The following is a 16,384-nucleotide window of genomic DNA, read 5'->3' on the forward strand; positions in this document are numbered from 1 at the left end:
GGATAAAGTTAGCCTGGCTGGATAAGGTTAGCCTGGATCTGCCCAAAGATTACACAGTCCTGAAATGTCCCTTGAGATTAATCCAAAGCTAGGTAAGAAAGAAAGGAAGCAAGAAGAAATGAACATTTCAAACTATGTAGGTTTAAACTGTAGTTACATCACATGTCCAGTAATGCAATGATACTGGGCAGAAACTGGCGCCTGCTCCTCCAGAACATCACTATGCTGATGACGGATTGATTTTCAGCCCCTTTAAATCAAAGTTGATAAGAACGGGCTGAATTTAAGGTGAGCACACTCGTGTTTAAAGACTTGCTGCTCTGTCGTTCTGTACAGACACTCTTTGACAGATTGCCTGAAAACACATCACAATCTTTGTCTTGGCTCGGCTTTCTGTTGCTTGGCACAGTGGGATCCATTTCAGACGTCCCAAATGTCCGGTCCCTCTAAGCAAAGAGGCTCATTAAAAACTCAAAGGGGCCTGGAACTACAAAACTCCGGTTGGCATCAATCTTGCAACCTTTGTAATCCACCACTGAAGTTTTTGACCTCTTGCTCTTTTTGCTTTTAGCTGCTCTCCCCCGACAGTAAGTTCAGTAATGGAGCGCAGATTAAATGAAACTTTAATGATCCCCGTGGGGACATGGAGTCGTTGCATCAGAAAATACAGGACTAATAGGGCAGAGAGTATAAACAGAGCAGAGAAGGGTCACAGAGACATGGAAATAAACTACTTTAAAAGAAGAAATGCATATAGACACGTCTGGCACTGATGGCTCTTCACAGACCTGTTTGGCTTTGTTTTTGTTATGGTTGCTGCAGAAAAATGAGTCATATTGTTTTTTAAAAGGCTATTTAATTCCTCTTATGAAACTGAAAGTGAACAGTTCTCTGTACGGAGGTTGTTGAGCAGATAACTGCAGTATCTTAGACAGGAAAGAGTTCAATTTAAAGGTCAAATGATTGGTTTTAGAAGCTGAACTCATGGGAATTGTGAACATGACTTCAAGTCTATTGTTAGGAATTGGTCTTGACTTTGAAACCCCTGTGTTTGAACATCTTCCACCTGCGTTTGACCCCATTGATGAGACAGCTTTCAGGTTAATGTGCGACACCGTTATTAGAGCCTCAAGTCTGCATGAAGACCTCAAGACACATTATAATAACACTAATTATCTCAGTAATCAGCAAAGTGTCAAAGCATTGGAAGGAAGCGAGACGTTGGTGGTTTTATTGGGGAAAAAAGTTGGTTATACTACCCGTCAACTTCATTTACAGTGCACTTTATTGTGCATTAGGTTTACATTTTGGCAAATTAATAACAAATAAAATACTAGTTTAGTTCAGTAGAGAGACAGGCTGCAGCTTAACAGAGAGGCTGATCATAATCATGTGGGTCCTTTTAAATGACCTTTACTTTATTTTAATGTATATAAAGTGATGGTACTTATATATCTCTTCATCGGGTCTTTGTGGAGCCTCAAAGCTTCACATACGACGAGTCATTCACCCATTCACACCTCATTCATGCAGAGCCGCACCGCTTGCTCTAGAGAAGCTAACACTCACACACACTCGCACACTGTCGGCCACCAGGAGCAACTCAGGGTTCAGTGTCTCGCCCAAGGACACATCCACATGTTGACTGCAGGGGCTGGGATCCAACCCACAGCCTTCTGTTTCAGAGACGACCGCACTCCCTCACAGCAAAGGATAGATTTTCTCCCAGCATCTGAACCTCAGTGCTCTGTTATTTCCCCGAGTTTTAAATTGAGCTGCTAGAACACCGTGTTACATTTCCCAAAGTGATGGTATCCCATTAAGCAGAACATATGACGCGTTCATGAATCCATTGGTGAATGAACTTGTCAGCGTTGGATAATTGAAGTCAGCGGAGCGTTTGCATAACGGAGCCTCGTTCTCTGTATAAAGAGGAACCCCGCACAGATTGATTCAGGGTTTCTGTTACACTTACAGTTCTTTGCTGTTCCCTGCAGACACACACCATCTTCTCCCTGTTGGGCCTCGACCACGCCTACGTCACCAGCATCGGACGCCTCATCGGGGTGGTCTCCCTCAAAGAGGTAAGAGACAGCTCATTTTGGTGTCTTCTGTAGCTCTTTCATGTATGTTTTCTCCTTAGCAACGGTCTGTTCCCCTTAGCAACACTCTGTTCTCCTTAGCAATGGTCTGTTCTCCTTAGCAACAGTCTGTTCCCCTTAGCAACAGTCTGTTCTCCTTAGCAACAGTCTGTTCCCCTTAGCAACAGTCTGTTCTCCTTAGCAACAGTCTGTTCTCCTTAGCAATGGTCTGTTCTCCTTAGCAACAGTCTGTTCCCCTTAGCAACAGTCTGTTCTCCTTAGCAACAGTCTGTTCTCCTTAGCAATGGTCTGTTCTCCTTAGCAACAGTCTGTTCACCTAAGCAACGGTCTGTTCTCCTTAGCAACAGTCTGTTCTCCTTAGCAATGGTCTGTTCTCCTTAGCAACAGTCTGTTCCCCTTAGCAACAGTCTGTTCTCCTTAGCAACAGTCTGTTCCCCTTAGCAACAGTCTGTTCTCCTTAGCAACAGTCTGTTCTCCTTAGCAACAGTCTGTTCCCCTTAGCAACAGTCTGTTCCCCTTAGCAACGGTCTGTTCTCCTTAGAAACGGTCTGTTCCCCTTAGCAACAGTCTGTTCTCCTTAGCAACAGTCTGTTCTCCTTAGCAACAGTCTGTTCTCCTTAGCAACAGTCTGTTCTCCTTAGCAATGGTCTGTTCTCCTTAGCAACAGTCTGTTCCCCTTAGCAACAGTCTGTTCTCCTTAGAAACGGTCTGTTCCCCTTAGCAACAGTCTGTTCTCCTTAGCAACCGTCTGTTCTCCTTAGCAACCGTCTGTTCTCCTTAGCAACCGTCTGTTCTCCTTAGCAACCGTCTGTTCTCCTTGGCAGCGAGCTGTTTGCAACACTTGGCAAACCACTGTAATGTCCAAATTGCCCAAATCAGAATTGAGTGTTCAACTGAGCCGTGTTGTAAGCCTTATGTTGTGTCCACATAGCTGTTGAACACGTCAAAGTCGGAAGATCGACTTCCCAACTCGGACAACACACCCATGCAATGAGCAAGTTAATGAACCATTAGCAGTTGTTGTTCATTAATGGTTTCTTAACACTCACTTCTAAACCGATATTCCATTTCTCTGTCACTTTCTGTGACAAGAAGTTGTTACTGTGGTTTATTACACAGGAAGAGCATGTGCTGCTTTCATTATTGTAAAATCACTGTGCTGTACACACACACACACACACACACACACACACACACACACACACACACACACACACACACACACACCAAAAGACATTTCAGTCAGTGTTCAGGATTCCTCCTCCCTCTGCCTGTCATGTACAGCGACAGACAAAAGGCTGCTTAATATTGCCGTCTCTATCTATTGTCTCTGTCTATTCCCTGCACCCCCCCTCCACCCCCCCAACATTTCTCCTGCCACACAAAACAACTGAAAAACCTCCCTCGCGCTCTGCGAATTGGCAAGGAAGTGGGGAGAGAGGATTGTTGCTAAGTGCACCGCTGCTCGCCTCTCCCTGACATTTAGGCTTTTTTGTTCTTCGTTCCACCAGCAGACAAAACCCCGAGCCGAGGCAGATAAAGCCGTCTGCCAAACAGTTACATCACATACTGCACAGAAGAATGATTAAAGTGCGTTATTTCCACCCTGCAGCACTCAAACGCTGTTCTTTACACTGGATCTGTAGCCGCCAAATCCTTCACCCCATCAGACAAGCCAACAGAGGACTCAATGATACGCTCAAACAGAGAGGGGGTGAAAGCAGAGGATCCTGATCAAAGCTCCGATGTGCTTATTTAAGATTTTGAATATATGGACTGTTATTTATTACAGGCCGTTTAAACCCGAGGTGTTCTGATAATTACAATACAGAAGATGGGCAAAGCTTCTCAGAGCCTTTTAAAGTTATTTTCAGGAAATCTCAAAGAAATGATGTCTGATGATCCGTTGTGATGTTCACCTGCAGTAAATCCAGCAGCTACCCTGCAGTATACAAAGCCATTCAAACTAGCTGCACCTTTACCAGCTCTGAGAACACTTTAATGATCAATCATTATAAAACATATCAGAGATATTATTCTGAAATGGACCAATCAGACAATGACTACTTTTACTGTCGCTACTTTAAGTACATTTAGAGGAGAGTACTTTCTACTTTCACTGGAGGAACATTTAGAATACTTTCACTGTGACAGAGTATTCCTACACTCTGGTACTTCTACTTTACTCAAGTACAAGATCTGAGTACTTCTACTTTACTCAAGTACAAGACCTGAGTACTTCTACTTTACTCAAGTACAAGATCTGAGTACTTCTACTTTACTCAAGAACAAGATCTGAGTACTTCTACTTTACTCAAGAACAAGACCTGAGTACTTCTACTTTACTCAAGTACAAGACCTGAGTACTTCTACTTTACTCAAGTACAAGACCTGAGTACTTCTACTTTACTCAAGAACAAGACCTGAGTACTTCTACTTTACTCAAGTACAAGATCTGAGTACTTCTACTTTACTCAAGTACAAGACCTGAGTACTTCTACTTTACTCAAGTACAAGATCTGAGTACTTCTGCTTTACTCAAGTACAAGATCTGAGTACTTCTACTTTACTCAAGTACAAGATCTGAGTACTTCTACTTTACTCAAGTACAAGATCTGAGTACTTCTACTTTACTCAAGTACAAGATCTGAGTACTTCTACTTTACTCAAGTACAAGACCTGAGTACTTCTACTTTTACTAAAGTACAAGATCTGAGTACTTCTACTTTACTCAAGTACAAGATCTGAGTACTTCTACTTTACTCAAGTACAAGACCTGAGTACTTCTACTTTACTAAAGTACCTTCCCTCTCCTGAATGAAATCCTACATTTGTTTGAGTGTTTCTGAAATGAGTCTGCAGTGTGTACAGGAGGAGAAGCAGGTCTGACCCTCCAGTTTCATTGTGTAGGCGGCATCAGCAGCCAGAGAGATGATAAAATGTTAAGTCATTTCCTCCTCTTCTTCCTCCTCTTCTTCCTCCTCTGCCCTTCGTCTGTGTAATGTCTCTGCAAACAGCGACAGGAAGGGCAAAGCCAACCTGACCTCACTTTCCAAAACAAGTTACCCTCTGACCATCGTCTCTCCCTCCAGTACACTTCAGAAGAAGAGAAAATGGCTTATGTGCATCCGATGTAAACAAGCTGCAGGATGTCTCACTGTAGAGTCAAGGTTAGAAGTAATACTGGGAACAAGTATGCAGTACAGCATATCAAACACAGTAAAAAATACTCACTTGATTTTTACCTCAGTAAACATTTTCCTGGTGAGTTTAGGGTCTGAATCTCTAGTGTTCAAGTCCTGTTCTACGCAGGATGATGTTCACTTTGTAAATCAGGGTCGGATTTGGAGTAAAATAGATGGAAAAGCGACCAATAGTTTGTCTGATTTGGGGGTTTTAGTTTAACATTTACATTTTCAAACGTGCGTTTTTACTTTATGAAAGTTCATTGTTTGCAAAGATGGCAAACGTTGAGTGCAGATGTCCAGCGTTCAAAACCCAACTTGAGTAGGACCTAGTGCCCCATTATAGTACTTCAAATGGTGCATATTTCCATACTTTTGGACGCTAAAGATAGCAAATGTACAGAATGCATTTGGAAGTACAGACAGAACCAGTTCAGTCCCTTAAGGTCAGGATCTAGAAGGCTTTGTGGTTAGGGTTACATATTAACACCTCCGTCACGTTCAGTGGAAATGCTCTCTGGTACCATTATATAAAACCTGCCTGGTATTTCTTCTGCTATTTTGATGTCATTTGCACAAGTAATTCATAGGAATACATCCTATTGAGTTTGTAAAACTGTCCCTTTCATTCTCAAATGACACTTTTGTGAGTTGGTTACATTACCCTCTACCAAAGGTTGCATTTCACTTAGGAATCGCTTCCTTTGGTTGCTTCCTGCATGAGTGCCTAGTCTCTATCTCTCCGTGCCTCCGTCTGAATCTTCTTCCCCTCCTCCCTGCAGCTCCGTAAGGCCATCGAGGGCTCGGTGACGGTGAAGGGGGTGAAGGTGCGTCCTCCTCTGGCCAGCTTCCGGGACAGCGGCACCAGCAGCAGCGAGAACGAAGCCACCGAGCTCCACAAGCTGTGGGACCGGCACAAGAGCATGTCGCTGCCCCGCGAACACACCCCCTCCGAGTCCGACGAGAAGTCACAGTGAGGGAAGGAAGAGGAGGAGGAGGAGGAGGTGTTGAGATCTTTAATCCCCCAAAGTAACACAGAATGCAAAAACCCTCAGGGCTTAGGATCAATATTTAATTCTGGAAAGAGTCCTGCTCGCCTCACAGTAACTCCCCTCTCCTCATCTGCGCCTCTTCCCCTCCATCATCCACTTGGCTTCGAGGACCCCCCACTGATCTCTCCGGTAGTCTTGCACTGACACTCCACGTGGGGGGGGGAAGGAGTTCAACCTGTGCCCTGCTGCAGGACATCCAACAGGGGACTGGGAGTGGGTTGAAATCTTAAGAATAGAAAAAGGGATTATTGTTTTTTAGCAGCTCGTGTTTCTGTAGATCAAAGTCTGGACCTGCGAACGTCTTCCACTTGAGTAGAGGAGTTGAGCAACGATGACAAGGAAGAATAACGTGTGTGTGTGTGTGTGTGTGTGTGTGTGTGTGTGTGTGTGTGTGTGTGTGTGTGTGTGTGTGTGTGTGTGTGTGTGTGTGTGTGTGTGTGTGTGTGTGTGTGTGTGTGTGTGTGTGTGTGTGTGTGTGTGTGTGTGTGTGTGTGTGTGTGTGTGTGTGTGTGTGTGTGTGTGTGTGTGTGTGTGACGAGTAAATGGGAGCGTGCATGAAGAGGGTAGCAAACGACTATTTCTTATAGGACTTTTTTTGTGTTTCTCAGCGTTTTGTTTGATTTCTGACTGATCAGGTGGTCTGGGTTGAACTGGAATTTGCCATTGCACCATTTCTTTGTTGAACGACACTACAGTTTGTCCCGAGCACTGGACTGAGGGGACGGATGCCTTCTTCTTGTTTCCATAATACCTCTTTCTCTCTGTCTGTCTCACGTCTTCACTGCGGGTCTGAGCGGTCAGGGTGGAGAGCGAAGTCTATGCAAGCGGAGCATGCCTGTCGGGCGGAAACACTTGTAGCTTTTTTTTCCATAATGCACACTGCTCTCATACTGTAGCCTTACTTTGCAAAGACACATAGAACCACACACACACACACTCATGCTTCTTGCTAATCTAAATATAGCTCTTAATAGCGGCTGCAGAGATGGAGAGGGCAGGAAGCGACAGGGAGGGAAGGAGGAAGAGTAAATGGATGGCTGGGAGAATGAAGACATCATTACCTAACCAGCTGCTCAGGGCCCTCTCATCAATCTGCCTTTGATCGCCATGTTAGCTAACCTCCATTACTAGCAGGAAAAAAAAAAACACCAAGTATAGGATGTAATGTGCAGACGCTGCTCTTAACATACATGCGGCAGCAGATGATAATACGTGAGCAGGAGCAGCGAAACCCTCCTGTCGGGTTCCTTTCTCTCCTCGCTCTCTGGTGTATTAACACAAAAACCATTAATCATCTCCACATGTGATTCAACACCCCCTTAAAGCTGCCAACAGTGGCTCAGACTGCTGGTTTACATGCATAACTGCTGTCAATATACACAGAATACACACTGAAATGTGATGGGTGAACATTATCTAGGGTTCCCAATTCATTTACTAAAGCACTCAAAATGAAATGAAAGTGGTGACCAGTAACTATATCGTTCACAAAACCAACTGTGGAGGATCTCATAAGCTCCTGATTCTATCAAATGTAACACCGAATATTTATGGAGGTAGTAAATCAGTCTGATTTGAAACCGACCACGACAGGAGGAAAATATCTGATCAACTCCCGTAAAGAAAACTGACGCCAACGCACGGTTGAAGATCTATTTGACCATTAAGCTTAGTACCTTTGTTTCCCAGTATGAAGCTTATTGTTGCAGAGGAATACCTGAACAACTGAGGTGAAGAAAACCGGACAAAAGTGCATTGTGGGATATGTAGTTTAACCGTACCTGACGGGGATTCTCACCTGAAACTGGATCCCTGAATGACTGACGGCACTGATTCAGCAAGCAGTCTGCATGACAGATAGCGTATAAGTACTGTGTGTTTAATAATTCATGCCTACTATAATACTTGAGGCTCGTCCCCATCGACAGAAACACATCGATTTGTTTTACTGACGTCCCGTAACACACACGCCCTTTTCTTAACTCAATATGTATGTCCACTACTACTACCTGCAGAACCTGCTCTCCTGTTTAGATGCCTTAACTGCTACTTCATTCAGAATTAGAAATTGCGTTGCATGCATTTGATTTCCCGTGGTGTCTTGTATCGCTGCGTGAAACACATCGGGTAGACCAGCACGGCTTTGCATGACGAGAGTGCACGTGAGGTTAGTTTTTATATGATCAAAATGTACCAAAAACTCTGAATAGTGAATGCTATGTGTGCCATCCTGTGCCTGCGTGTTATACGTCTCTCCTGCATCCTGTTTTGTACCTTTTTAGAGTCCTGTTATTTCACTTTTAATCATCCATCGAGCTTCACTCACTGATTGGGGATGGGCTCTTGAATGCTTCCAGATTAATATATTTAACATCGTTACTGTAATTTAATGTCTTAATAATCTTACATTTATTTTGAAAGAGATTTTCGGGCTTTTGTGTTGTATTTTGTTCACTTGGTGATGTAAGATGTTGATCTAAAACCTTTCTACTAAGATGTTTCATTGCAAATAACACTACAGCGGGGTGAAGGCTCAAAGCGGCTGCTGGACAGAGGGAAAAGACCCCAAAAGACGTTCTATAAGTGCCTGCGTATACTATATATAAACGGGAATAAGCAACACTTTTCACACACAGATATCGTGCTGGTTTTTATTTGTGCTTTCTCATCTGTCTCCATTATCCTACCTTCAGCCCGAGCCTCGTCCTGCATCTCCTCGTGCAGATATAAACATATGTATTAGTGTGTATTAATCACAGTAGAAGATGTAAATGATTGTTTTTCTCCTTCTTTTTATGGATGATCTACTCGTAGGTAATCGATTCGTGCAATAACTGTTGTTCATCTCACTCTGTAACCCCCCCCTCTCCCCCTCCCCCCACAACTGAATGCAAGATAACCTTATTTTTGTAAAGAAAAACCTGAAAAGTGTAAAAAGATGTTTATGTATATGAGGAGCAGCGACGCTCACACAGCGGCTCGTGTGATGAGGTGATGTGTGCACCATGATTTACGGGGGAGGGTCTCCTAAAAGCCTCAATAGAAGCTCACTACAATCAACATTAGGAGGGAAAAGGACACTTTGACGTTGTTGAAGAAAAGAAAACGGCTTATAATTCTTATTTGGGCTCTTAGGAAACATTCCCCGCCTGGTCTTACAGGCTTTGTGCTGCATGACCTGTAGCTGTCTGTAAATGCGAGGGGCTTTCGTAAGACCAGACCCTCTCCTGTTGAGGGTTTTTTTATCTTCTATCCACTCCTTAGGGACTGTACATTGTACTGGAGGCCTCCGCTACGGCAACCCCAGAGGGCCAAAACAGACGGAGCTCCAGAACTATTTTTCACACGGAGAAATGAAACGTTGTTTTGTATATCAGGGATGAATAAATGAGATTTTAACAAACACTTTTGTGTTGATGACTCTCTTTTATATCTGTTGGGACTGTAGGGGAGCAGCTGGGAGGAGGAGGAGCGCAAACGCAGTGATGTGGAAAACATCACGTTTTATTTATAGAGCTTTAAGGACTTTTGGTTCACTCTTAAACCCTATAATTAAATCTGCTTCAGGGAATAAAAACAAGGTGTATTTAAAATAAATATGTAACATTAATATGTTCTACTTTACATGCATATAAGACCTATATTAAACCCATGTTACACTTCTATTATCACACATTATTGAACCCATACTACACAATTTTTGCACCCATTCTATACCCATGTTACACTGTTATTACACCCTTGAAACGCCATTATGACACCCATATTTTGCTGCAATGACACCAATTTTTACACATGGAAACAGCCACATAAATGCCTCGATCCCCAATTACTCATCTTTGCACTAATCAAGACCTATCTTAAAGGAAAAGCACAGAGAAGTACAGCATCCAGTTAATTAAGCTAATTTAGTATAAGGCTAGATATATTTATATATATATTAATACTCATTTAAAATCAAATAAGTCCTTAAATCCAATAAAGAGAAAAGTGTCCCTTTTCTCCAGCGTAATACAATGCTGCATTGATCTGGAATTGTGAGCTCACATAATATGGAAGATATTGCAAGAAATCCAAGTGTTTTTAATAGAAAAAATAGATTTGATCATAAAAACGTTCATATAAAACAAAGACCTTGAAGCGTGTCCTATTGTCCAGTGTATTCATACAATGCTGCATTGGTTCATCTAAAGTACATTTGTAAAATCCATTTCTGAGACCAAGTGAAGGAGTTCAAGTATCTCGGGGTCTTGTTCTCGAGTGAGGGAACAATGGAGCGTGAGATGGGCCGGAGAATCGGAGCAGCGGGAGCGGTACTGCAGTCGCTTTACCGCACCGTTGTGAGGAAAAGAGAGCTGAGTCAGAGGGCAAAGCTCTCTGTCTACCGGGCCATCTTCGTTCCTACCCTCACCTATGGTCATGAAGGATGGGTCATGACCGAAAGAACGAGATCGCGGATACAAGCGGCCGAAATGGGATTTCTCCGCAGGGTGGCTGGCATCTCCCTTAGGGATAAGGTGAGAAGTTCAGCTGATCCTGCAGCTGACCTGCAGCTGACTGTACAGCTGACCTGCAGCTGACCTGCAGCTGACTGTACAGCTGACCTGCAGCTGACTGTACAGCTGACCTGCAGCTGACTGTTCAGCTGACCTGCAGCTGACCTGCAGCTGACTGTACAGCTGACCTGCAGCTGACCTGCAGCTGACTGTACAGCTGACCTGCAGCTGACTGTACAGCTGACCTGCAGCTGACCTGCAGCTGACTGTTCAGCTGACCTGCAGCTGACCTGCAGCTGACTGTATAGCTGACCTGCAGCTGACCTGCAGCTGACCTGCAGTTGACCTGCAGTTGACATGCAGTTGCTACAGGAGTGTCCCAAAGTGTTGAAGTTAGTGAGGTGCAGCCTTCAGTGCCACTAACGCAGCTCTCACTGAGCCTAAATGACTTTTCCTCTGGTTGTTCTTTCCCCAGGAGAGGTGTAAGAGCAACAGTTGGCGGTAATGATCTGCAGCCAAACACACCCACCCCCCCCCCCCCCCCAACCAACCCTCTCCCCCCATTCTGTGACGGACGACGCCTCGTTTCTTTGTCTGTGTTTTTCTGCTCGCTCCGTCTGTCGCTTACTGGTTCACAGCACACACACACACACACACACACACACACACACACACACACACACACACACACACACACACACACACACACACATTATGTTGTGTTTCTGTGTTTAAATAGGGAGCATCTGTACTGTAATGTGTGGAGGAGAGTGCAGAGGTAAAAGCTTAGAGGGATGCATACTGAGTCCATTTCATTTCGAGATATAAAGTGTTTGGATTTGATATCTTTATAAATATGAAGGATAACTAAGGTACTCCATCATTAGACACCTGTTAGTGTTTGTATAACTGTGATGGCCATGGTGATGGAACAGTTATTGACATTCATTTATCAACAACATTCAGCCTATATTCAAATCTGCAAATATCCACATCTATACGTTTCAAATCATTCATTTTGTTTCCTTTTTTTAAGTCATTTTTTCATTTCAAAATATATGTATTAAAATAAACACACACAGATCTAGAAGGGCAAAGACGTGGACAAGGCCAAAGCAGCTTTCATTCATTTATTCATTCATACATGATTTAACTCGTTTAATAAAAAAAGGTTTATTTTCTCAGTTTTTGTGAAACACGTATTTATTGCAGCTCTGAGAAAATACAAATCCTCATAAAACTCAGTTTGACACGACAGACAGAGCAGGAATCCACACGAGAAGTAGAAATGTGCACTACAGAATATAACACGCATTCAAATTTGTACAGTATAAATATGACTAAGATATTCTGCCTTCATCAGTGATCTTCAATATCTGAGGTCAGAGGTGGGCTTCACTGCGGTAGGTGGGGGCCCCCAGGGACTCCAGAGTCAGGGTCCGGCGGACGCTCACCACCAGGGTGCCATCGGGGTTGAGGGTCCCGCTGACCGTCAGGGGGTCCATATCCTCTGGAAACAGGGACTTGTGGGTAAATGTGTTACTGATGCTCCCGTCATCCAGCACCTGGAGGCAGACAGAAGAGAAACGATGATTTTTCATGACTTTTTTAAAGGACTTACTATTCTATTACATCAGGGGTGTCCAAACCTTTTTCACCGAGGGCCACACACAGAAAAATATACGGAGAGCTGGGCCACTTATCGAGGTGAATATCGCCTCATGAGTTCAGTTATAAGTTAGCAAAACAAATCAAATGTAGGTGAATGATGCGCGATACTTGAAGAACACTTTCAGAACAGCCTACATCCCATCTGTCTTTAGGGGCTCATTTATTCTGTTGCAGCTCCTCCCTTAAAACAGGAGCCTCAGATTGCTGATAATAAGAGTAAATATGAAGGTTACATTTCAAGCTGGTTATAGAAATAAGTTCTTGGGTTTTTTTTTATCAACTAAGATTTGTTAGAGGATGTTTTAGATTCTAAATGACTGAATTTATTTTAAAGTGGGCTCATTAACATATTTGAACATATATATTTGAGAAGTACAAAATAAGACAAGCAGAAGTTTATTTTGTGGGTCTTATTGCATTACACTTTTAGAATTTGCAGAGGGCCGATTCAAAATGGCCTGCGGGCCGCATTTGGCCCCCGGGCCGTAGTTTGGACACCCCTGTATTACATAAAGGGTAATGGTAATGTAATATGACCATGTTATGCAACACTACTATGACCTTTACATGTTTTTTTGACTTGATTACATACCTACATGTGACCTTCTAATGTTACTTATGATATGTTACTGTCTTCATTAGAAAGTCTACATTTTTATGCCTCTTATTTATGATGTATCCCATTTCTCTGGACATGATTTACAATATTATGTGTTGGAATAGAATCATTTCAACAAACAAATATGAGCTTTGAGCAAGAAATATTTCATTGTTTTCATGTGACTTACAACTGTACACACACACACACACACACACACACACACACACACACACACACACACACACACACACACACACACACACACACACACACCTTCTGGGCATGGATGACAACATGGTGGTTGAAGGCCATCACCGCAATGTCGTGCGGCTCAAACTGGCGGAGGTCAGCCGACATGTAGTAGCAGTCTCCCAGACACCGCACCGCTCCACCGGTCCCGGTCACAGCGCCGCCTACAGGAGCTGCGGGGCAACAACAGGAGGCTGATCGACTGCAGCGAGGCTTTTGAGGACTTTTTTAAGGCCTTTTTTTATACTGAAATATGACTCTTTAATGAGTTTTGATAACAAAAATATCCTTTTTTCTGCCTATTTTCTATTCAGTTCTTATGACTTTGGACGACATTTTTGTGACGTTTTACGACATACTGTAATTATGATTTTTTTTCATGACTTTTTTACGACGACGACATATATGATGACTTTTCTCATCATAGCATACTTTCGATGACTTTTAATGACAGGAAAAACTACAACTTTTTTAAGGCTTTTTACGAAATGCTGTGTAGCCTACTATAACATTTGACTTATTTATGAAATGCTATCTTATGACTTGAAATGACTTTCATGGACTTTTTATGAGATACTATGACCTTTAACGACAAACCGCACCATGACTTTTTAAGACTTTTCAAGACATACTATATCAGTATATTTTGGAGTTTCAGTAACATACTATCTGTTGACTTTTTGGAACTTAGTGATTATCTATCCCAATACTAAAGAATGACTGATTTCATGAGGTTGACTCCCTGCTGTGTTTATATACTTGCTTTAATCCTGAGTTGCTTTAACTTTTTTGCACTAGCTATAAATAGCTAACTGGCTAAATTTGGTAGATAGACCGGTAGAAAGATAAGGGGGTGTTGACAACCCCTGTCATGATAAGGGATATAAATAAAGACATGTGAATAAAAACTAACTCAAAGTGTTGTGGAAATAAAGTGGTCGTTCAATTGTACATTTCACACAATGTATTCTTGCATTATGTATTTTATAATCTCTGATATTTAATATTATTGCTCAAGGAGAGGAATAATGCTCTGTTGTTTGTACCTTTTATGCACCAATGAGAAGTTCATCAAACATCATGAGAGACTGAAGCTCCAGTGTAAATGTGTTTTACTGCCAGAGACAACCCTCCATTAAATGAAGGATAAAATGTGTGAGGCTTTCTTTCATTTGCTTTGATATTAAAGTCCTAAAAACTACCAAATGGGTCAATGAAACAGTATAACCTGCTTATAGATTATACCATAATCTGCCTGCACGGTCACACCGGTAATAAAGCTTGTTTTATTGTGGTTGTTACGCCAGCACAGTTTTAATACTTCCTGAAGCTCCTGTGTTTTACAGCCTATTAGCGCCCCCCCGTCTCACCTCGCTATCATTCCTCTCTGTGACACAGTAGACAGTGTCCAGAGCCACACAGACTCATTACTCTCTCTGAGCCGCAGCTTTTTAACCCACACCTTTAAGTACCTTCCTGATAAAGCGAAAGAGAAAGACTCTCCGTTGTGCCTTAAAAACATGCTGCAATGAGCAAAGCGTTTGACTGATCACGCACAGTTAATGCCAGGTTTTTAAATATTAGCATTTCGTACAAAACAAGGTTATGTCTGGACACAAATCAATATGATTTTTCACATTTTTCCAAAATATACTTGCATAATTATACTTCCTTAACTACCTTAAAAGACAAGAGCAGTTCTGTTTCTTTATTTCATTTGGTTTCAACCTATTTCAGGACCATTAAGTGCATATTTAAGACCCTTTTATGGTACATTTCTTTAATATTTTATAGCTGCAGATGATGAAATCTGCTTAAAACAGTTGTGATATCATCATGTCTTTTCCTTTACTAAATAAAGGATCATTCCATTTAGAACATTGTAATTGCTCCACATTTAAATCTGCATTTGTAGAACAATAACAGAACATTTGACTGATATGTGGACCGGGCTCGGCAAACGTTTCTCTCACCAGTGTGTCCATAGGAGGATCTGCTGAGCCTGCTGCCAAAGGGGGTGGAACAGACAGGCCCCCCGGTGCTCTCCTCTCCGAACAGACTGGAGCGATCAGCCGAGTCCAGGAACGGCTCGAAGATGGGATCCAGAGAGTCGGACGATCCCCCCAACGAACCCTCCGACCGGTAGGAGCTGGAGGTGCTGTAACGAGACGACGAGCGGTAGGACGAGGACGACCTGCGGCTGGAGGAGGACACCGAGGCCATGGCAGAGGACGAGGAAAACCCTGACGCCTCAGAAAACCTTTGGGCAAATCAGAAAACGTATTTTAACCACAGCTGCTAATCTCTCTCTAGCTGTCCAGGGCTTTTGTTTGAGGGTTTTTATAAAGCCCAGGTGCATTGTGGGTTAGTAGCGGTCTTCCTTTAGCCTTAAATGGCAGTGTGCCCGACCACTTGGTGCCAGGAATGTAACGGTCAAAATGATAAGGAGTGGAGACCCCCTTCTTACACAGACACACAGGGGAGATAAGGCCTCCCGTCTGCGGTCAGGAATAGCGGGTCCTCCGTTAGACTGACACAGCGTGAGCACTTTATCAATAATGCAAGAGGCTGTTTACCTGCTAATGGAACAACAGATACACTCTAAAGTTCAAATATGAAACAGAGAATGCTTCCTGGGAGAAAAAACTCAAGGATTGAATCACAAAAGGTGCTTTTTTACCACGACTAAAGTAAATCCAGCCCCTGTTGACCTTTACAGTCCCTCTTTTAGAAGCTTTAATTGAAGTGACATTTGCTTATTGACAACACAGATGTCCTCCAAGCAGCGCCACATGCCCAACAATGACATTCACCACGGTCATAAATAATACTTTTATATATATATGTGTGTGTGTGTGTGTGTGTGTGTGTTTTATTCGAGGATGGATGAAATGACATTCAGCAGCGTTATGCCCTTCAGGATAATGCAGTGGTAGCCGGGGAGGTTTGATGTTTGTGAGCTATAAAGCTGAAACAGTTATTACAGCATGCATCAGCGTGACAGTCCCAGTTTGTGCTCTCAGGTGCA

General features: G+C 42.9%; 2 protein-coding genes across 2 annotated transcripts in view; one reads left to right on the plus strand and one right to left on the minus strand.

Moving 5' to 3' along the window:
• Window positions 1-9,744, plus strand: part of clcn2c (chloride channel 2c) — a 141,275-nt gene extending 131,531 nt beyond the window's left edge. The window contains 2 exon segments of the mRNA XM_063907260.1: window positions 1,998-2,084; window positions 6,070-9,744. Of these exon segments, the coding sequence (XP_063763330.1) occupies window positions 1,998-2,084; window positions 6,070-6,264 (282 nt within the window). The 3' untranslated portion in view covers window positions 6,265-9,744.
• A 2,272-nt stretch (window positions 9,745-12,016) lies between these two features.
• Window positions 12,017-15,699, minus strand: LOC134880683 (heat shock protein beta-7-like). Its single transcript, XM_063907707.1, has 3 exons — window positions 15,330-15,699; window positions 13,381-13,529; window positions 12,017-12,400 (listed from the first exon to the last, which is right to left on the minus strand). The coding sequence occupies exons 1-3, from the start codon at window positions 15,577-15,579 to the stop codon at window positions 12,218-12,220; spliced, it is 582 nt and encodes a 193-aa protein (XP_063763777.1). The 5' UTR covers window positions 15,580-15,699; the 3' UTR covers window positions 12,017-12,217.
• Between the last annotated feature and the right edge of the window lie 685 nt (window positions 15,700-16,384).

The sequence above is a fragment of the Eleginops maclovinus genome, chromosome 18 (genome assembly GCF_036324505.1).
Source record: "Eleginops maclovinus isolate JMC-PN-2008 ecotype Puerto Natales chromosome 18, JC_Emac_rtc_rv5, whole genome shotgun sequence".
NCBI lineage: Eukaryota > Metazoa > Chordata > Actinopteri > Perciformes > Eleginopidae > Eleginops > Eleginops maclovinus.

Excerpts from the sequence above, each read along its gene's own strand:
- LOC134880683 (XM_063907707.1), bottom strand. The coding sequence starts at position 15,579 with ATGGCCTCGGTGTCCTCCTCCAGCCGCAGGTCGTCCTCGTCCTACCGC. Across the intron at positions 13,530-15,329 it reads ATCCTCCTATGGACACACTG|CTCCTGTAGGCGGCGCTGTG; the intron begins GTGAGAGAAACG and ends GTTGCCCCGCAG. Across the intron at positions 12,401-13,380 it reads TTGTCATCCATGCCCAGAAG|GTGCTGGATGACGGGAGCAT; the intron begins GTGTGTGTGTGT and ends GTCTGCCTCCAG.